Source organism: Procambarus clarkii, chromosome 44 (genome assembly GCF_040958095.1).
Source record: "Procambarus clarkii isolate CNS0578487 chromosome 44, FALCON_Pclarkii_2.0, whole genome shotgun sequence".
Lineage (NCBI taxonomy): Eukaryota > Metazoa > Arthropoda > Malacostraca > Decapoda > Cambaridae > Procambarus > Procambarus clarkii.
This window is the reverse complement of record NC_091193.1, coordinates 32355680-32379533: the sequence shown is the minus strand read 5'-3', so window position 1 is coordinate 32379533 and position 23854 is coordinate 32355680. Positions and strand designations below refer to the sequence as shown.

Genomic DNA, 23854 nt, shown 5'->3' with positions numbered 1-23854 from the left:
CTCAGGCACTGTTATCCTTGTTGAATGGGCACAAATGTGGGACCCAACCCCCTGCACGACCGCCTGCTACGGCTGCCACACACAATATATATATGTGTATATATATATATATATATATATATATATATATATATATATATATATATATATATATATATATATATATATATATATATATATATATATATATATATATATATATATATATATTAGTATATTTTGGTAGCAGTCTTTCCTGTAGACATATATTATTAAATATGACCGAAAAAGTAAGATTAATAATTTTAACACGAATTTTCTCAATTTTTCGTACATTACGCTTCACTGTTGGAGGTAAATCAAAAATCAATTCTCCAAAATTCATTTAATAAAATATAAATAAAAATGAATTTTGGAGAATTGATTTTTGATTTACCTCCAACAGTGAAGCGTAATGTACGAAAGATTGAGAAAATTCGTGTTAAAATTATTATTCTTACTTTTTCGGTCATATTTAATAATATATATATATATATATTTTTTTTTTCCTTAACATCAGGGCTTAGTTGAAATAGGAGTTCTCCAAAACTCATTTTCGTACTTTTAACGTGAAGAAAAAAAGTGATTTACTATAGAATGTATTACACTTATTTATACAATTTGCACGACGTTTCGAGCCTCCATGGTTCATTAGAGGTTAAGGTTAAAGAGGTTCCTGTTTATGTTATTAGTACCATCGAAGACAGGGTCTTCAGTAGCAGACAAAAACCAACTGTATATTGCCGTTATGTAGATGACATATTCGTAATAGTAAAAGACTCAGATGAACTAATTGACCTAAAAAGACATCTAGAGAGAGAGTCAGTACTCCGATTTCACATGAAAATAGTGAAAATAACAGTCTGCCATTCTTGGATGTACTAATAACAAAAACAGGAACCTCTTTAAGCACCAACGTATATACCAAGCCCACCAACATAGGATTATGCCTGAACGGTAGAAGTGAGTGCCCCCAAAGATACAAAGCCAGTGTTCTCAATGCTTATATTCGTCGAGCGCTTACCCACTGCTCTGAATGGAGCAACGTGAGTAGAGAGTTTGAAAGAGTAACTCAGGTATTGGTGAACAACGGATATAGCAACGCAGAAATAAACGCTGCTATAAGAAGACACTTGGACCGTTGGTATAATCCAGAACCTAGACCAGAAACCACAACACCTCCAATAAAATTATATTACAAATCAACCATGCACAGTGAACATATAAATGAGGAAGGAATAATGAAAGAAATAATCCGTAAAGGAGTAAAAAGCACTACTCCTAACCAAAACATAAACCTGATAATATTCTACAAAACCAAGAAGACTTCCGAACTCCTTATCAAAAACAGCCAGAAGCCGACGGAGAACCCTCTACAGCAGTCAAGCGTTGTATATATGTACACATGCCCCCACGAAGGATGTAACCTTCAATATAAGTACATATGTATGACGTCGACCAAGCTGACGAGGCGTTTGACAAGCCATCTTCAATCCGGTGCCCCTAGGAATCACATGAGACAAGCCCATGACATCACTCTAATAAGAGAAATGTTGAACAAGAATACCTGCATAATAGACAAAACCCAAGATGCAAGAAGATTACAAATTCTTGAAGCAATTCACATAAGAATAGAACAACTGTGACGGTGTTCACCCCCCTTATATTTCTCCCACGCCTGCTGTAAGAGTCATGTCCGCTTTACCGGAGCGTTCTCTACGTCGCGGGCATCAGTTTGATATATGTGGGAGAGTGTAGTGTTCTCGAGGTGGAGAGAAATTCGTGAAAGAAAAGTATTTTGGCCTGTGATATAGGCTTTTTAGGAAGCCAATATGGCGCTGGCCCCTTCGTTTTGCCGCCAAAACTGTGTGACGTCAGTGGCACCAGATTGGTCACCGACAGCGATGTGGCACAGGGAGCCAATGAACACCTCCCTTGGCAAGTATGACATCACGAAGACATTGGGGTCCGGTCATAGCGCCACGGCGGCGCCATCAGTCTGACACGACACGTCAAGGTGGACGGATGTGTGAAGGTTGATCCTGTCAATACGCCACTCCCGTGGATCTTACGCGTCACCTGTAGTCTGCATGTACGCAGACTTCTAAGTATGCTTCTATATTGGAGCGGAGTCTTAAAGTGGGTAGAATATAGTTGTGCATTAATTGGCTGTTGATTGCTGGTGTTGACTTCTTGATGTGTAGTGCCTCGCAGACGTCGACCCGCCTGCTATCGCTGTATCTATCGATGATTTCTGTGTTGTTTGCTAAGATTTCTCTGGTGATGGTTTGGTTGTGGGAAGAGGCTATATGTTCCTTAATGGAGCCCTGTTGCTTATGCATCGTTAAACGCCTGGAAAGAGATGTTGTTGTCTTGCCTATATACTGAGTTCTTTGAGGCTTACAATCCCCAAGAGGGCATTTGAAGGCATAGACGACGTTGGTCTCTTTTAAAACGTTCTTCTTTGTTTCTGGAGAGTTTCTCATGAGTAGGCTGGCCGTTTTTTTGGTTTTATAGTAAATTGTCAGTTGTATCTTCTGATTTTTGTCTGTAGAGATCACGTTTTTACTGACAATATCTTTCAGGACCCTTTCCTCCGTTTTATGGGCTGTGGAAAAGAAGTTCCTGTAAAATAGTCTAATAGGGGGTATAGGTGTTGTGTTAGTTGTCTCTTCAGAGGTTGCATGGCGTTTCACTTTCCTTCTTATGATGTCTTCCACGAAACCATTGGAGAAGCCGTTGTTGACTAGGACCTGCCTTACCCTACAGAGTTCTTCGTCGACTTGCTTCCATTCTGAGCTGTGGCTGAGGGCACGGTCGACATAAGCGTTAACAACATTCCTCTTGTACCTGTCCGGGCAGTCACTGTTGGCATTCAGGCACATTCCTATGTTTGTTTCCTTAGTGTAGACTGCAGTGTGGAAAACTCCGCTCCTTTCTATGACTGTTACATCTAGAAAGGGCAGCTTCCCATCCTTTTCCATCTCGTAAGTGAAAAGCAACACAGAATTCTGCTCAAATGCCTCCTTCAGCTCCTGCAGATGTCTGACATCAGGTATCTGTGTAAAAATGTCGTCAACATACCTGCAGTATATGGCCGGTTTCAAGTTCATGTCGACTAAGACTTTTTGCTCGATGGTACCCATGTAGAAGTTTGCAAACAGGACACCTAGGGGAAAACCCATGGCGACCCTATCTACTTGCTTATACATGTGTCCATCCGGGCTCAAGAAGGGTGCCTCTTTAGTACAAGCTTGGAGTAGTTTCCTTAGACTGTTTTATGGTATGTGAAGAGGAGTATAGGCCGGATCACGGATAAAGATGCAGTACTTCGAGCCTCCCCGAGTACCTCTACACAAGTTAACAGCGTCACCCCAGTCGTATCTATGAAACTTCAAGCACACTTGGATGAATTTAAAGATGTGACCCAATCCACCAGCCCTCGACCAGAAGTGCAACATACGATTACGCATCACATTACTAGAAGAGGAGCACCTACCTTCGCCAGACCACGCCGCCTGGCACCAGAACGACTGGCGGTAACACGTGCTGAATTCAACAAGCTACAGGAGGCAGGAATAATCCGCCCTTTAAACAGTCCATGGGCTTGACCTCTCCATATGGTCCCGAAAACAGCCCCCAGGAGATGGCGCCCTTTCGAGGACTACAGGGCTCTCAACGTTTGTACTCTGCCGGATTGCTACCCAATACCACACATCCAGCATTTCTCCCAGAGACTGAGCAACACAACCGTTTTTTTTTCGAAAAATGACCTTGTGCGGGCATTTCACCAGATCCTGGTGGAACCGGCAGACATTTCGAAAACAGCAATCACAACACCTTTTGGACTGTTTGAATTCGTCTGGATGCCTTTTGGTCTACGGAATGCAACCAAAGACATTCCAACGCTTCATCGACCAAGTAGTTAAGAACTTAAGGACCTTCCTTTTTGCTATGCCTTCATTGACGATCTGCTGGTGGCCAGTACATCCCTGACAGAACATCTGCTACACCTCCGTCTCCTTCTCACCCGTCTGCGAAACTTCGGCTTGCAGCTCAACTCTGAAAAGTGTATTTTCCATGTTCCAGAGCTGGATTTCTTGGGACACCGTGTGTCAGCAGCAGGGGTCCAACCACTAGAGAAGAAAATCGAGGCAATCAAAATATTTCCACGCCCATCCACTCCAAAGAAGTTGTAATAATTTCTTGGCGTAGTGAATTTTTATCATCGATTCATCCCACGTTGTTCGGACATCTTGCGACACTTATACGACCAATTACGTGGTTGGAAACACACGTCCCGTCTTCCGTTGGAGTGGACTTCCCAGGCTTCCCAGACTTCCTATGATCATGATCATTAAATTATAACCTCCTTTCTTTTGCTATATGCTTCATATATTGTTGCGATATTTACCATGTAATCAACTCACAGGTGAAATTGAGGGGAAGGAGATAACAGCAAAGAATTACTTGGTTCTGCATGAACACGTCCTGACGCCAGCATGCTCAACCAGGAGACGACGCGACTTATATGATCAGGACGTGTGCATGTCTGATTAAACAAACTACATTCTATCTAATAGCTAAGCTGTGTTCTGTTTAAAACTAACCATAGTAGATTAATAACTACAGTAGTAGCAGTTTTCTACCAAACTATTAATCTTAATTTGGTTGGTTATATTATTAAATAACCCCCCCAGGTTGTGAAGGGAGGCTATGAAAATAAATTAAATAATAAATTAGAAATTAATTCTTAAGAAATAAATTAGAAATTAAATAAATCATTAAATAAATAAATAAATAAATAAATAAATAAATAAATTCCTCCTGGGAGATTTCCTCACGACTATTTACAAACAGGTCCAAGTTTAACTCAAAAGATGTATGATGTCTTGTTGAATTTAAAGTAAATCAATTTGCCTATATAGCAGGCATAAACAAAGTTTTCCTAAGAGTAGGTATCCAGGAGGAAGATTATCACTACACAAAACTCTCAAGGGTAAAGAACCCTGAAGACGAGAACAGTCACACTGTAAATTATCATTTTCTTCTTTTCTCTTTGAAGAAACGTCTTCTCCATTCTTGCTACAAGCAACACGGAACACCCATCTGAAAAACTCAAACAGTCCTTACAAGGCTGAAATTAGCCAAAATCTTGATGTAGAACATTTTCAGGGGACAGCCAAATGTGAATCCAAACTGTTAAATATATATCAGGAGGCAAATCATGAATTGAAGGGAGCTAATATGCCATTGCAGTCATGGGCTTCCATTAATGAGACACAAGAAGGCTGGAAGATAAAGGTTGGGATGATCCCTCAACTCTAGAGCTGCACACAGCTAAGAGGTAGCCTCGCCCTCTACAAATAACCCGTCCTCTTAAAATAACGTCGCTTTTCGCTCGTATGCGCACTATGACGAAAAATGGATGGAATATGAACTGAATTCCGCTCACGAAAGTGACGTACTGTCTCTTTTTCTGTTTGAGTCCTCCGGCTTACTAGGTTAGGTTAGGAGAAGAAACATTCAATTAACAGTTTCCATGCTGTTTTGAAACCTTAGGAGAACTTCTTGCCCTCCTAACCTACCAGAGGACCCGTAACTTGCTGTTACTTCCTATTAATTATCAGAACCTTCAGAGTTGAAAGATTAATAAGATCTCAGTTAGAAGCTTACTGAAGGTTTTTTAATTCATATTTTGTGTAATGGATTCGATCAGGAAAGAGTGTTGAAAAGTAAAAACCCCACAATAACGTCAATGTGCTGGATCCTGCTTGGTGCCCAATAACTTGAGCTGCACGGTAGAGCGACGGTCTCGCTTCATGCAGGTCGGTGTTCAATTCCGGACCGTCCAAGTGGTTGGGGACCATTCCTTTTCCCGTTCCATTCCAAATCCTTATCCTGACCTCTTCCAAGTGCTATACATTCGTAATGGTTTTGCGCTTTCTTCTCATAATTCTCTCCTTCCAGCTTCAACCTAAACGACGAATGGTCACCTAGATTTGCTGTGCTCTGCCTTGGGACAGCCAGAGCAAAGAACACAATATTACTTATTTGGAATCAATAAGGTCATTTGGTATTTCCCTTCAACGGCTTGTACTGTTACAAAGCTTGGCGCATTCACCGGCTGAGGTCACTAGGAAGTTGATAGATTTTTCCGTTTTTCGGTTGGTTCTCCAAGCGATGAGATGGTATCCGACGCCGGCTTGGCCGAGAAGTGCCCGTAGTTTATGGGCTCCGGGTGTGCCCTCAGGGCATAGAGGGCAGTTGAGTTCTGCTCCATCAGAAGTCACTAGAAGATATCTTTGCCCAACTGGGTACGAGTTTTGGAGGGGGCATCGTGTTTGTGCCACGGGTGTGTGTGAGGTGAGAACGGTGCTCGCCTGAAGGATCTTCCCAGACAGTTGTACACCAGTGAGTTTATCAGGTGCAAAGTACGCTAATATCCGAGTACAGGCGGAGTATACATCGCTAATGCTTTACCTTTACCATCAGGGGAATGTCGAGGCATGCTCAGCACCACTGCCGTCGTGGGGGCCGTAAATAAATAACAGCTCACAGTACTAATTATTTTGCCATGGATCACTGAGGATACAAACATAATAACATTCAGTGATATAATAGGTATACAGCTTATATAAGCAAACTTGGCATCTGACGACTTCACATTCTTCACAGAAGGATCAGTTGACCAGCAGGGACAAGGATCCGGAGCTGCAGTTAAGGCAGGAAATTCTGTAGTTGGTTGGAGACTCTTAAACGAGTGTTCAACTTTACAAACAGAGATGCTAGGACTTAAGGAAAACTATAATTGTTACAGTTGATTGTTTAAATATTATAAATTAAAAATAAGTAATAAATAATTATGTAGGATATTCTCACCCGTTAATTGATCCCCAGAAAGGTGGTCCTTTAGGCATCAGTTCTCCAGTGACCCAAGTCCAGACTCCCTCCTGAGCTTCATCTGACCCTCCAAGCCACACTCCAACGGCGGCATTTTCCGAATCTGTAAAATATTTTGGTGTTGCTGAGGACTTAAAGGCTGTAGTGAACACTGAGTGTCACTGAATGCTGACATTCACTTGATTGACAGTTGAGAGATCAGTGGATTGACAGTTGCGAGGCGGGACCAAAGAGCCAACGTTCAACCCCCGCAAGCACTTACTTGCGGGGGTTGTACTTACAGGTGTACTTACAGATGTATGTATAGGTGTACAGGTGAGTACTTACGTGGGGAAATAGTTGAGTGGGGGAGTACTGGTCGGGGAAGGGGGGGGAGGGAAATTTCAGGAAGTCTAGGGAGAAAAAGGAGCGAGAGAGTGTAGGAAGTTAGAGGAAGAAAGCAGTCGGAGGTGAGGGATGGAGAGGGAGGGTGAGAGACATGAGGGATTATTAATATTAATTAACATTTATAAAATGGAATGTCTATGTTTGTCCGAGGATGGAGGCCAGACGTTTAGGGGTTAGCCTGATGTAACTTTGCATGGTGGGTTGCGATTGTATGTCGAGTGTCCTAGTGTGGTTGGGGTCGACCCCGAAGCCCCTCCTTAAGAAGGAAAGGCTCCTTTAAGAATACCAACGACCTACGAAGTATGAAATGAGGGTTTAATTGTTAAACGAGAGTTGGACAAATATTTCGGTCGTTATAGAAGTCGACTCAACGTCGATAACGATGATTGTATGTTACTCGTTCATCTTCTGCCACTGGAAGAGGCAGAAGAGGAAGGAGTGAAGGAGGCAGACGGTACCGGAGGGAGGGAGGGAAGTAGACAGTTCAGGAGATTCTATCTGTCTGCCTTTGCATATCTAGTGCAAATTAGAATCATTTCAACCCTTGGCAACCCTTCATTCTTTCCAAACCAGAGGCAGACTTGTTCCGTTCTATTTCCCATGTAACTAATACCAGCCTCAGGAAAGTACATCTATTCCATATTATAGGTATCCTATGAAACCTCGAACAAAGAGTCGCTGTCTATATATCTTACTTGAGACTTCTCAGCAGCCTAGATTTCTCTACCTTTCATGTTAAGTATCATCAAGGCCCTACCTACGGCTCTCTCCTCGAACTCTTCTCTGTCAGGTGAACCGCTGCCTCAGTCTAACACGTCGTTCAGTCCCTAGTTGTTACTAGGGAAGGCGTTAGAAATATAAAAATTAAAGCACATAAAGTTTCCTGTACAAGATATGAAGACAAATATGTCTTCTAAAAAAAAAGATATATGTACTTCTCAGTACAAGATTTAGACCTTGAAGAATGTTACGGTGACCTGAGCAAGTCATTGTCTTGCATTGTTTTTAAATCATTAATGACGAACAAAGTACTGAAATTGTGGAGGGTGGAACATGTGATACAGATTTTTAGGAATGAGGATATATCATTTGTGTCGAACTGTCGGCCAATTACCTTAAATTAAAATTGAAGAAAATGTGTTTAGTCGATGATCGCAAAAGCCCTTCATTAACATCTTAAAAAACATACATCAGTAAAATGTTGAAAATATGATTATACAAACAAAACAGAGGACTCAAAATCTTTGCAAAATGTTTAAAAATTATAGTGTTTTCTTGCCTTAAGATTACAGTGTTCTCTTGCTGAAGGGTTAAAGACTTGGACTAGTGACGGCCCACTCCATAGTTCATTAGCAAGTTGTGTTCGAGCTCTACAACCACTGTGTCAAGATCGTCATACTAAAAGGTAATGGACGTCGCCTTAAGGAGTGCAGGAGTGGGGACTACACACAGGATAGTGTGTGGGGAAGCATGGGGGGGGGGGGGAGTGTGGACTACACACAGGATAGTGTGTGGGGAAGCAGGGAGGGAGTGGGGACTACACACAGGATAGTGTGTGGGGAAGCAGGGAGGGAGTGTGGACTACACACAGGATAGTGTGTGGGGAAGCAGGGAGGGAGTGTGGACTACACACAGGATAGTGTGTGGGGAAGCAGGGAGGGAGTGTGGACTACACACGGGGTATAGTGAGGGACACGGTTGGGTAGGGGCAGCTTGCAAGAAGAGAGTAAACACATCTATGTGACAATCAGGAGAAGCACTGTTGACCTTGTCTTATGAAGCGTTGGTTTCTGATTGTAGGTAATTACTAGTGTTTGGTAATGTTTGTTTACCTCTGACGTTGTACAGTGCGTTGTACTGTGGTGTATTAGTTAGACGAGAGACATTGTTAATGTGTCAAGTTTTGGTATAAGCTGTTCTTACTGTAACTTTCCTGCCGTTAATACTCACTGACAGTGTTGACAAAAGCGAGGTACTCAGCGTAGGTGTTGGCGTCAGTGAAGGTAGCCAGGTCGCCGCCCCTCGCAGCACAATACTGACGAGCAGCGGCCCAGGGGAGCGGGTCACCAAGAGCCAGCAGCAGACACGTCTTCCCTACACTTGTGTACGGGGGCGTGCAATGTTCCTCTGTAAAATAACCGATGTTTTAAATGATGTATTTTCTTATATATGTTTACATATATGGTTACACATCGTTGAGGACTGAGTGCCTAATAGACTTGTCGAGGTTCTCCTCGCAAATGACTCACTGCACCCAGGATGAAGCCAAAACTCCTGAGCAATCAGGTATAAGGGAAAGTGCCCAAAAGTGCCGCTGGGAATCGATCCAGGACCAATCGCTTGTGCGCGGACTTCACAGCAAGTCACAAAAACATTAACAGTGCCGGTAGTGCAGTGGATAAAACACTTACCCGGCGCTTCGCGAACACTATGGACGGGGTCGTATTCTTGCCAGGGAGGACTGACTGGGTGCCAATCCTTAACTGTTGCCTCTGATCACCCAGCAGTGAATGGGTACCTGGTTGTTAAACGAATTGGCGGGTTGTATTCCAGGGAAGAATTTGGATTAATAACCTGCCCGAAATGGCACGCATGCTAGTGACGTCACCGGGAGACCTGGCCCTGTGCTGGCATGCAGAACTACACAGACTTTTGATGCGAGCAGAAATGCGTCAGTGAGCTCCCGAGATTAGAGGTTTTGGGAGCCTCGCTCAGTGAATTTTAAGCAGCCATCGCAGTCTACCATTCTCGCAAAAGACAGTGTTCTCCTGGGGAGTACGAAAAAGTCATGTTTAGTGGCCAAAGGAGTGCCAAGAATTTGAGGATATTAGTCGGCGACTGAAGGTGTGCGACGACTCTGGGAGGGCAAATCTGGCGCCCATGAGTCCGTTCTAGTACGACGTGCAGCGCTGCAGTGACTGGGTCACATCTATTGAGGTTTTGGAGGGAAGACACTGCATTCGGATCCCTGAGAAAACGTCTCGTTGAAGGAGCGTGTGTGTACAGTGACATGCTCAGTGACCACTGGTTGGACCAGTTGGGAAAACCCGAACCCTGGTACGGTGAAGATGCGATTTCTCCACGACACATGAGGACCTGTAATACACTACCAGAATGTTGACCAGACCACACACTAGAAGGTGAAGGGACGACGACGTTTCGGTCCGTCCTGGACCATTCTCAAGTCGATTGTGATTGTCAAGTCTCAATCGACTTGAGAATGGTCCAGGACGGACCGAAATGTCGTCGTCCCTTCACCTTCTAGTGTGTGGTCTGGTCAACATACTTTAGCCACGTTATTGTGACTCATCGCCTGCACACTACCAGAATGCCGAGAGCTACCTAGGACCCGTGTACCTTCTACCATCGGAGGATAGCCATCGTGGACAGGAGTGATTAGGATAGATCATTATTTCGCTCCCAATACCCCTTGATATATAGGCCGGTACATATATATGTCATTAGTATATTTTCTTATTATGTTAGAGTAGAGTAGGCTGTAGGTCAACCAGTATTTGCTACTGTTTGGAGAAGACAGTCTGGGAAGGTGTGAGGCAGTTGGTGGACTAGAAGAATACGCCGACTGAGCTGTCATCCTCGAGAGGGTATGACTCCCCCATGAACAAATCCACAAGGGCTGTGACGACGATTCGAACCTGCGTCCGAGAGCATCTCAGACGCTGCCTTAGTCGACTGAGCTACGCCATGGTCAAAGGAGTTGAAATCGAAGATCTACTGAACTTACTGGATCCTGCAGCCTCTCTGAGGCACAAACAAGGGTTTTACACAACTCCCCCCCATGCACTCGAGCCATGTCAATAGGCCGTTCTCCCTCTTCGCCCTTACTTCATTACACACAGAAATCACAATTGCGTGATGCATCAAATGAATAAATCCACAAGGGCCGTGACAAGGATTTGATGCATAACGCAACTGTGATTTCTGTGTGTAATGAAGTAAGGGCGATGAGGGAGAACGGCCTATTGACATTGCTCGAGTGCATGGGGGAAGTAAGCACCTTTCAGGTCAATCTTAGAAAAAATTGTCCCCATGCAGACCTCTGACAACAACTCATCTATCTTGGGTAGAGGGTACGCCTCACAGTGTATGCGGTTATTCAGTTCCTTGAAGTCTGCACAGATTCTCAAGGATTTCTGATCTGCCTTCAACACTGGTACAATTGGGGCTGCCCACTCACTATGTGTAATTGGCTCTAAGATACCTTCTTCCACATGCTTTTCCAGGGCTGATTCTACCAACTGCTTGTAATGAAACGGCACTGTTCGTGCCTTGAAAAATTTAAGTGAAGCCCCACTTTTCAGGTGAATTTTTGCCACCATGCTATTAATTGGCTTATCTGCTTCCACCAGCAGTACACCGAGAACTTCAACAAGATCTTGTAGATCTGAGGCAAAGTGAAATTGACACCAGTAATTCTATCTATCATCATACTATCATGCAAGAGGAGCCACACATCTATGGATCATACAATAAAATCAGCAGACTTCTAGATGTTACTATTGCTCGGTTACAAGTATCTCTGGGAATTTTCATTATCTGCCGATGTAGACAGAGATCCAAATGTAAACTGTGTCAACAAAATTATTCGCACACCCTCCATCATATGTGATGGAGTGCGAAAAGATACGTGAATTTAGAGACAATACTATAACCAAGGTTCCAACGATGTGCAAATATTTCATTCAAAATGATCTGCTACCAGAAATTTTAGCCAAATATCCCCAGTTTGCTAACTGTAGGAAGTAACTAAGTGATTGTAACCTATCCACCGCTGCCCACTGGATGGGGGGCGGTGTGCAGGACAAACATATCAATTGTGACACTAGCTTTCCACATTTGTCAGTTACTTAATTTAGAAACAGTACTTGTGGTCGATCTCGAACCCATTGTTGATGTGACGACTTATATTGACTTGTAAATAGCTCATCAAGATTGTAACTTGCTTAGCTAAATGAATTGTGGGGTTCAGTCCCTGAGCCCATTATGTGCCTCTGTAACCCTCTCCCCTACCGCCCACAAGATGGGTATGGGGTGCATAATAAATGAACTAAACTACCTCCACTGAATATTTATCTAACATTTGCTCGGCACTTTTAATTGTTTTAATTATCGACAATTCATCTAGGCCCGCCAAGAAAATTCCCACTTTTTTCATGAGATCCTAACCACATAGGCTAGGATTATGTGAATCCACTACATAAAAATCGTGGACAATTTATTTTCCATTATAACCTACTTTTGCCGACACCTTGCCATAGACCTTAATCGGTACATTATCATAAGCACTTAATGATTTTTACCAGGTTTTACATTCAATTGCAAGGTATCTGCCCAAGCTCTAGACAATGTTGACACTGCAGCACCAGTGTCCAGTTCCAAGGGAACTAACTTCCCATTAATTACAAAATTCACCACTTGTTACTTCACTGAACATACCGTTTCTTTCAACGAATATAGTCGGTTTTCCTCACCTGCAGCTTCTTCAGACGATTTCCCTTCCTCTACTGCCTTGACCACAGTACTACTACCTCTTCTTCCTGCATTCCCTGGTCGTCTCCTCTCCCAGGCCTTGCTGTTCCTGTTCAGATATTCCTTACACACTCTCTGCAAGTGTCCCTCCTTGTTACAAAAGTTACATATATATATAGGCACTAAATTTGCACTTGCTACTTATGTGATTGTATCCACAGTGTTTACATCTGGTCTGGCCCTGTACGACCATAATTTCCTGAGTAGAAGTCTTACTTCCAAAAACCCTTTCCAGGTTCAATATCTTCTCGAGCACTGTCCATGATATTATCGATTGTAGATCCAAGTTTTCTGCCTCCAGGTTATGGAAATAATTCTCCTTTTCCACTGCCATGAACAACAGGAGCCAGATTCACGAAAGCACTTACGCAAACACTTACGAACGTGTACATCTTTCCTCAATCTTTGACGGCTTTGGTTATATTTATTAAACAGTTTACAAGCATGAAAACTTCCTATTCAAATGTTGTTATTGTTATAAACAGCCTTCTGGGGCTTCGGAGCTCATTAACTGTTTAATAATTGGAAACAAAGCCGCCAAAGATTGAGAAAAGATGTACACGTTCGTAAGTGCTTGCATAAGTGCGTTCGTGAATCTGGCCCCTGGTCACTAACCCTGCCGTCCAACCGTGCTCCGAAGTTGCAGTGGTTAGCCAAAGTCTTCAATTCCGCATATAAATCCTGTACGGATTCCTGCTGCTTTTTCGTCCTCTTCAGGAAATCCATCAAACTCCTGTGATATGATGGTTTCACCACATACTGACGTTTAAGAAGGGCAATCAGGTCTACATAGGTCTTCGTGTGGGGTAGCTCAGGTGCACACAAATTTCCGAAAACACTATACTCTTCAGAACCCAGTGAAACCGTTAGAGAGTACCGCTCTCTTGTTGGCGTCCTCCTAAATCTCCCGGTACTGAAAGTTTGCTTCCAGCAGGCTGAGCCACAGGTCCAACGAGATCTTGGCAGTGTTTAACGGCTCCATTGACATGAGCAGCGCAGCCATGGCCGTGGTGGTAGAACACTCCACTGTTGTATGCGAAGCGTCCACTCGTCCACAGGACGTACCCTGCTCTCACTGGATCCTCAAACCACGTCTCGTTCCCAGGCTCTCTGCCCGAGATGTTTAATCCTCGTCGCCACTGTTATGGTTTAAAGCTGAAGAGAAACAATCTTCGTCCACATGGTTTTATTCTCATCCAATAACAAAACCACAAAACAATTATCAGGTACATGAAATATTATTAACAAGATCATAAACAAAAGAGCATCTGCTCCAAACATGCTACCTCCAACATCTGTAGTACTCAATCCCAACAAAAATCTTGTCCCCATTGTTAGGAACTATTTCCTCTTCTCATTTGACCAATTCTCTTGAATTAGTTAACAAATTGAATAGTGTTCCTGTCACTCCTGATTTATAGTTAATCAGTTTTGACGTTTGTTCTTTGATTAGAAAGGTGCCAGTTTATGATATTCTTGATCATCTTGCTCATGAACTAATGAGCCATGTTTTACCACTTTCTGTTGAAATTGTTGTCAATCTTGTTAAGTTATGCATTAACACTTTATGCGGATCAGGACATAACCTGGAGGCCTCTTTCGGCTACCCGCTTCCGCAATGTGGACATAAAATTATGTCCTCATAAAAAATATTTGTATAAAATTCAATTTTTATCCAATTTACTTTGGGTTTGTTTCAAACTGCGCGCCATGAGGTTTTCTTTCTCACCATTAGGCTGCATGGTACAATAAGTTCATGAAAGGTGTGGACCACTTCGATCAAATGGTATTACCATATTACCAGGAAAACTCACAAATGGACCAAAAAGATAACGTTTTATTTCCTGCAAATGACATTGCATAATGCCTTTGTTTTGTACAAATACCACACAACTGATCAAAAAAAGCTAACATTGCAACAGTTCCACGAGGTGGCAATTTGGGCCCTATTGCGCTGGGACCCGGAAGATTGGCCTCAAACAGCAACAGTATCTCAACACTTGCGGCACGCTCCAGACATAAATGATGTCACAGGTCCTGCCTATGCTGACGCCATGCAAACTCCCGGACCATCTGGTGTGAGGCGACCTTTGTTCACTTCAACACCTCTAGCTGAATGTGAATTTACCTTTAATAATGAGTATTATTTACAGACTTTTGGAATGACATTTGGGAAATCCTTTATCGCCATTGTTTTCAAACTTGTACATGGAATTCTTTGAAATTAAATTTGTTTCAAAAATTACCCCTGGAATCATTCCATGGTTTAGATATGTTGATGATATTTTGTGTATATGGCCTACAGATGTAAACACAGACGAATTTGTAGCTAAACATAATGATCAAGTCACCTCTATAAAATTTTCTATGGAGACTGAAATTAATAAATGTTTGCCATTCCTAGATGTACTTATTCATAAGGAAGATTTTTTACTAGCTTAGTGTCTACAGAAAATTACTACAGCAACTACTACTTACTACTACTACTACAGCTATGTCAATTAAGGCAGCCTGTGCCTGTCAATTAAGGCAGCGTCTGGGATGCTCTTGGACGTACGTTCGAATCCTCGTCACGGCCCTTGTGGATTTGTTCATTTGATGCATCCCGCTATTGTGATTTCTGTGTGTAAAGAGTAACATGTCTCACCGAGCGCATGGCGTATATATACGCCATGAGCTCAGTGCCTTATGGCATACCCCATAGGGTTCCTGTCACCCTATAGCGTATATATACGCCATAGTGTGCTAGGCACGATTCAAACGGCCGGCGGCTACACGGGGTTCACATAAGCTTCTTCAGGGCTCTTGTAAACAGACGCCATGTTTAAAAAAAAATCGTGGGCAATGTTCTCAGGTGTGAGAGCCACAGTACTGTGGGAGCAACCAAGGCTGGTGCACGCAGCATGAGCTAACAGCACTGCTGTTCAGCTTGTGACCACAGCATCGCCTAAAAATGTCAAAATAATATGTAACTGCTATTATTTAGCGATGACAATATTACAGATGACCCCTGACTGTGATAAAAATGACCTGGATTGTGATAATAGCAGAATTGTTGTGATAATAGAAGGATTGTTGTGATAAAAATGACTAGGATTGTGATAATAGCAAGATTGTTGTGATAATAGCAGGATTGTTGTGATAATAGCAGGATTGTTGAGATAATTAGCGTTGTGTGGGAGGAGTAATGCTGAGGGAGGGAGGGAGAGTTCTGACTGTGTGGCCACCTGTTATTGTCTGCATTCACCGTACCAGGTCAGTGGTTAATTATGGTGATTACAAATGTAGATACATATATATAGTGTGCATTAGCGTAATAACAGCAAAAGGATTTTGTTAAGAGGAGTCATTTGGGTGACGGAGGTGGCGTTGTCTGTATGACTTGTCAAGCTGTGTAGAGGGTGGCCACTATGCTCTTTGGGCACTCTACAAACTTAGGTGTACAGTTACGGTGCATACAACATGTAGATACATATATATAATGTGTGTATATAGTGTAATAACACTACAAACAGAATTGTTGAGGGAGAAATTTTAGTGCACCTGATCTTGAGTGTGTGAGGGAGGCAGCCGCCAGCTAACTGTGTGTGTGTGTAGCGATGTCTCTTAGTGCCTGAACTAACTATATCATCTTAGTTGTACAGTTGTGGTGAACAAAACATTTAGATACTTATATATAATGTGTGTATATAGTGTAATAACTGCAAAACTATGTTTATTGCTTTAAGAACATAATAATTGAATCACTAATAAGAACACCATACTTTTGAGTATTGCGATGATTCACACATCTATATAAATAAAAATGTAAATGTTCATTTGTTCAAAATCGCTAATCTCCGAAAGTTCTTCACTGATTGCTTTGACATTTTCACACAACGTCCCATTCGAATCCAAGCAGGTTTTTATATACATACTATATAGATGTCGCGTCTGTGAGGGGAAAAAACGTCCTTTTTTCGAAAAACTGTGGTTTTTTCTGTGAGCCAATTCTTCGAAACCCCTTTACCGATTGCTTTGAATTTTTGACACAACGTTGCATTCGATTAGGCGGGTGTTTTTATATACCTACTATATTCATACCTCATCTGTGACAGGAAAGATAATTCATTTTTATAAAAACTGCACCCTCTGTTTGATGTAAGAGCAACACACGCTGTAAAGTTCCGAAAGTTCTTCACTGATTGCTTTGAAATTTTGACAACGTTCCATTCATATACGTGCGTGTTTTTATATACCTACTATATAGATGTCACACCTGTGACAGGTAAAAAACATGCCTTTTTTTTTTTAAACTGCGCCATCTGTTGTACGTAGGAGCATCACACGATGTACTGAATATGTTGCAATTCCATTTCGCTGTTCCGATCGCATTGATAAATGGAATTTTCATTTATTTCGATTTATTTACATTTTGTTTTAATTATTTTGTGTGACATTGGATTGGAATTGAGCTGTGTTGTTTACCATACTGTTCGTTTCGTGAGCCTATGTAAAGATGCCATACCTGGGACAGGTATAAACATGCTTTTTTTAAAACAGCACCATCTGTTGCACATATGAGCAACATAAGCTATCTTCTATACAAATACAAATGTAAATGTTCGTTTGTTCAAAATCGCTAATCTTTGAAAAGTCTTCACCGATTACTTTGAAATGTTCAAACAAATGTTCCATTTGCATACAAGTGAGTTTTTATATACATACTATATAGATGTCATGTCTATGTTGGGAAAAACATGCTTCTTTTGAAAAACTGTGTTTTTCATGTGTTTTTTATGAGATAAATCTTCCAAACCACTTTACCGATTGCTTTGAAATTTTGACACAAAATTGCATTTGAATAGGTGCGTGTTTTTATATACCTACTATATACATGCCAAACCTGTGCCAGGAAATTTTTTTTTTTTTTAAATCAGTGCCATCTGTTACACGTAAGAGCAACGCACGCAATACTAAATATGTTACGATTTCATTTCAATGTTTCCGATTTCCATGATAAATTCCATTTTCATTGATTTCGATATATTTTCATTTTGATTTAATTTTTTTGTGTGACATTGCATTGGAATTGAGCTGTGTTGTTTACCATATCGTTCATCTCGTGAGTATTATTTTCTTTTATATTTTTTCATTTTTCATTTCATTTTCTAACTTTTTTCTTACATTTCAGTGATGGGAACATCAGATCACTTGATGTTCCCAATTTTCTGATGGGAACATCAGACCATTTGGGAAGGCATCGGACGAGAGAGTGGGGATGACGAGGGGACGGAAGTGAGAGATGGTGGGGAGGACGAGGGGACAAGGGAGGGGGTAATGGTGGAGAAGGACGAGGGAACGGGGGAGTTTGGGATGGTGGGGAGGACAAAGGGACGAGGGAGGGCGGAATGGCGGGGGAGGATGAGGGGATGGGGGAGTGGGGACTGGTTGGGAGGACGGTGGAGTGAGGAATGGTTGGGAGTACGAGGGGACGGGGACTGGTTGGGGAGGACTGGAAGACAGGGGAAGGTTGCTGTGGCTCAGCAACACACATGCGTTGCTGAGCCATATAAATGTAATATCAAATATCAAAATATGCTCTATTTTATAGAGCATATCTTGTTTAGCTTCATAAATTATTTTTAATGCTGTATATATTCCAAAATAATTTAATAATAAAGAAGTACTCCAGAAGGTCTATTCGAGGCAGCTCCTATAGATATCTACACAAATGTCATTCATATACATGTTTATATAAATTACCAACTACACCATCGTGGAAATAAACATTTTATTCACTTGGGCACTAGGATACTCGTGTGGGGAAGCCTACCAGTGATATATTTGATTATTATTCTAAGAGATTGAATTTATTACTTCGACTGTATTTTATAATTTACCGTCACTAGTAAACATCCCTTCACATATTTTTGGGGACAGGTTATTTTATTATTATTTAAAAAAAATTAAATTACAATTTTTGAAATTAAAATGGTTATTTTTTATTATTTTAATCTTACTGTTATTAAACGGTAAATTTCAGCTAAGATGTTAAATTACTCTACAAGTGTTCAGTTAAAGTATATATTGGCCTCAACTGTTTCGGCAGTGTTGACTGGTCATCACACATCAGACACCCCTGGACACATGAATTCCAGTGATTTTTGGCATCTGGGTGGTCCTTGTGTTGCCAGCTCAACTATGTATCATGTGGTCACACCCACCCGAAGATATAATACACCGTAATATCTGATGACTACATGTTTGAACAGGTGTTACACATGAACTTAAATTATTATAATAATGAGGCTTACCCTTGTGGGTGTTGTCTCTCTACAGCATAACCATAAATTCGTACACTAATAATGGCCAAAATTATGTGTAATAGAAATACTGAAAGCTGATCTTCCCTTATTATGACGTTAGATTGTCTCAGAAGCAAATATATAGTAATTGGAGTCACACTGCTTTTTAGGACATGCTTTGAGTAAATTTGTGTTATGGGAGGCCCTCTGTCGTCGGACTTTAAGTTCACAATACCTCTTAATATGGCTGCCTCTGTTTACAATAGCTTCCTCTCCCTCCTCCCTCTCCCGATGTTGTAACATTCGAGATTCAGATAGAAGAATGGGTTTATGTATTTGTGATACAAATCTAACTCTTGTGTATGACCTTGAATATGTAACCCTGTTTTCTGTAACTTTTGTATGACTAAATAATGTATATTAACAACATTTGATGGCTGTTACATTAGAGTTTGAATATGATGTCGAATTTTCCCACATAATTCTGAGGAGGGGGGGAGGGGGAGGGGAGAAAAACAAGCGTCGAAATCCAATATTTAAGGCTGCTGAACAGTTGATCGCTCCTCGTCAGAATTATGGTAGTATTATTTAAGTTTCATATTGTACTGTCGTGCGGCAGTTCTTATTATTATTGCTGCAAGGGACCCCCTTGCACCTTAAAATGCAATAACTGTGTCGATCGATCCAAAGCCCCAGATCCTTTTCAAGTTTCTTAGGGACGTTTTAAAAATTCATTCCGAACGTTTCGGTTTGGGCCACTTTGACCCAGTACTTTAAGGGACTAGGGAATTTATATTTGATTGCTATTTTCTTTAGGAAATAAAGCACAATTTGTGTGACGCCTAATAGTTTGTTCAGGTCAGAGTACCAAATAGGATAAATTACCAAAGTCCTGGGTGGGTCTGGTATTTCAGTGGGAGCACTGACATTGGTATGAATGGCTTGTGGCTTTTGTTTAAGGCACTGGTCACTGACTAGCCACTGAGGTCCACGGAACCACATCTCAGTTTTGGATACTTGTTTCAACGTCAGGCCTCTAGAGCCTGTCAGTCAGTCCCGCAGTCAGCAGGATTCTCTTATTTCCTTTATGCAATTGCTCATGTAAGGAGTTTTGCTGTTGTTATTTTCGCACCCACTGTAGTACTGCCTCATTATCTGACTATACAACTGTTTCGTCAAATGCTACTTAAGGTTTTAGTCAGATAATGAGTCAATCTTACTCCTAGCAGTATGGCTGTTAACTCAGGTTGTGGCAATGACCTGCCACAGTTGCCAATGGCAATTTGATGTGAGCAAATTTGCCTGCTCACCTGTTACTAGGTAGGCTACTGTGCTTTAAGCCTTTCTGAGGCTTCACATAACACATGAAGCTTAATTGATTGATTTTGATGTACTGTTTCTAGCGAACTTGACAGACTCTAGGATACTTAGATTCTTCACTAACCCCTGCCATTTTTCTTCCAAGACAGGTGTTAGTGGATCATCCCAGTCTATCTTCTCTTGTCAGCATTCCTGCATTATCAACGTCCCATTTATCAATATGGGACTTAATAGTCCCAATGGGTTGTTGACTTGGGATAATAGTTTCCTCATTGTTAGATTGGCAGTTTCTGGTTCCACTGATTTTATTATTAATTGGTCAGATGTTGTTTCCCCTTCGACTCCTAATGCTTTAGTCTTATGAGGTACTTGGTAGTCTGGAAATTCTGACTCAATCAGTTCATTTAATTTTACAATATATGAGGTCCATGACTGTAGAGGCACATTTGCTCCAAACAGCTCTCGATTGACCTCATTATATATGTTAAGTAGTTCCTTATCACTGCTAATTGTTCCTTGGAAGTGTTCTACATACAGGTTATTGCTAATTTCAGTATTATTTGGGCAATTGGACTTCTTCAAATGCATGTCTAAGGTTGCTTGAAGCAGAAACGGCGAAGAAGTAGCTCTAAAGAAATCTGAAGGAAGCCTGTATGGGATTAATTCACTGTTTGGATTACTAGGATCCTTTATCCATAGGAACTTGGTGTAATTTTGGTCCTCTTCTTGGAGGCCTACCCTAAGAAATGTCTTACTTATAACAGCCGTGTATGCATAAGTCCCTATGCGGAACTTTAATGGCACGTCATACAGCCTTTGTGTCAGGCTAGGGCCAGTTTGAAGGCAGTCATTCAATGAGATACTATCCTGCCTGGTCTTGGCACAGCAGCTAAATATTTTGTAGGAGGGTTAGTGTCTGAATTTTTCAGTACTTTAATAATGTCCTTAGGGTCATCACTGGTTACAACTTCGATAAATTTGTTATCGAGTTGTTGTTGTATTATGTCATGGTACAATTTCAGGTTATCAGGTTGTCTATTTAAGTGCAACACCTGAGACCTTAATTGGTTTTGTGCCATGAAATGATTTACCGGGGGCCTGACAGTTGAGTGGAAAGCGCTTCGGATTGGTAGTCCTGAGGTTCTGGGTTCGATCCCCAGTGAAGGCGGAAACAAATGGGCAAAATTTCCTTCATCCTGATTACCTAGCAGTAAATAGGTACCTGGGAGTTAGACAACTGCTACAGGTTCTTCATGGGGGTGTGTAACAAAAAGGAGACCTGGTTGAGGACCGGGCAGCATGGAAGCTAAGCCCTAAATTCCTTTTAAGATAACCTCAAGATAGTTGAGGATGATTCAGCGTCCATGGTAGCCTGACCTAGTATTGGTTGTCCATGTAGACATCTGAGTCCAGGTATTGTTTGTATGTCCATTTATCATCTGGACTAGGTTGTTCAGGGACGATACCAAAGGTGACTAGATCCCATAATTTAAGTACTGGGGGAACAAGCTCATCTTCAGACATGTTTCTGAATTTAAGTGGTGACTGTTCTCCCTCTAGTTACGTAACTATCAATGGGTTGACTTGTTAGTTGTCTACAGGGGTGGGTTGTTTCAGACTCAGTACTGGGCCAGTGAGCAAATTGCCTCCCACAGACAATAACAGGTTCATTCCATGCCTTTTAGTTTGTCCAGTGATGAATTTATGATAATAATCTACACCTACAAGGAATCCATTGTTGGAGAGGTGGTCAGACGTTATTTTGTGGTCAGCCAACTTAATTCTCATTGAGTGTACATTCAATATTTGTGTAAATTATATATTTTTGTGTAAATAATATATTTTTGTACATAAAATAACATATTTTGTGTGTAAATTATATATTCTGTGTATAAATGGCATATTAATGTGGAAATGCCCTACTGCGTTCGTACCTGCCATATTGAGTGTAAATGTTTTCGTGAGTTTTATGATGTATGTTAATTTATTTTATTTGATGTATTTTTAGTGTCTGTATGTACAAGTGTAGCATTTTATGTGACTGGTGTTAAATTATTATATATTTCACTGTGCCTTATCTCAAACTCAGGGTTAGATTAGGATAGGATAGGATAATGTAGGGATAGTTTAGCCTAGGATAGGTTAGGTTGGGATGGTGTAGGATAGGATAGAAAAAGTTAGGACAAGTTTGGCCCGGTTAGGATAGGTTAGGTTAGGATAGGATATGATAGGATAAGATACAGTTTGACTAGGATCGGATAGTCAGGATGGGTCAGGCTTAGATAGATTAGGTTGGGGCATGGCAGGATTAGGATAGGATAGTGTAGGGTTAGTTTAAACTAGGATAGGTTAGGTTAGGATAGGGCAGGTTTTTGGCTAGGATAGGTAAGGAATTGATTGGGTATGGGTATGTTTTTTGATAGATTGGAATGGGGACAGGACAGGATTAGGATAGATTAGTGTAGGGCTAGTTTAGACTAGGATAGGTTATGATAGAATAGAATCGGTTAGGACGGTTTTTGTCTAAGATACGTAGGGATCTGATGGAGCATGGGGAAGGTTTTTTGATAGATTGGATTGGGGCAGGGTAGGATTAGGATATGATAGATAGTGGTAAGTTAGGATTATGTAATTTGCTTTATATTTTCGCAGTTGCTCGAATGATATGTTAATCTCATTGATTGTTATGCATAAATATTATGGACGTTACCAACTGAAAGATTATTGGGACGAATGCACACTTTATTTATTGCTAGAATATTACCCATAATTTAAAAAAATGGGTTTATGGGTCAACTACTTACACCTTGACTAAATAGAGGTGTCATTTATATAAAATGGGATTATCAACTATGAGTGTATATGTGCATGTATATATATATATATATATATATATATATATATATATATATATATATATATGTCGTACCTAGTAGCCAGAACGCACTTCTATGCCTACTATTCAAGGCCCGATTTGCCTAATAAGCCAAGTTTTCATGAATTAATTGTTTTTCGACTACCTAACCTACCTAACCTAACCTAACCTAACGTTTTCGGCTACCTAACCTAACCTAACCGATAAAGATAGGTTAGGTTAGGTTAGGTAGGGTTGGTTAGGTTCGGTCATATATCTACATTAATTTTAACTCCAATAAAAAAAATTGACCTCATACGTAATGAAATGGGTAGCTTTATAATTTCATAAGAAAAAAATTAAAGAAAATATACTAATTCATGAAAACTTGGCTTATTAGGCAAATTGGGCCTTGAATAGTAGGCATAGAAGTGAGTTCTGGCTACTAGGTACGACATATATATATATATATATATATATATATATATATATATATATATATATATATATATATATATATATATATATATACATA

The 23854-nt window shown here is 41.0% G+C and overlaps 1 protein-coding gene across 1 annotated transcript in view; it reads right to left on the bottom strand.

Moving 5' to 3' along the window:
* Positions 1-23854, bottom strand: part of LOC138350215 (ladderlectin-like) — a 77741-nt gene that overhangs the window by 5602 nt on the left and 48285 nt on the right. Inside the window, exons 4-5 of the mRNA XM_069300563.1 lie at positions 9259-9435; positions 6901-7024 (exon numbers count right to left, since the gene is read on the bottom strand). Coding sequence (XP_069156664.1) covers positions 6901-7024; positions 9259-9435 — 301 coding nt within the window. The remainder of the gene's footprint in view (positions 1-6900; positions 7025-9258; positions 9436-23854) is intronic.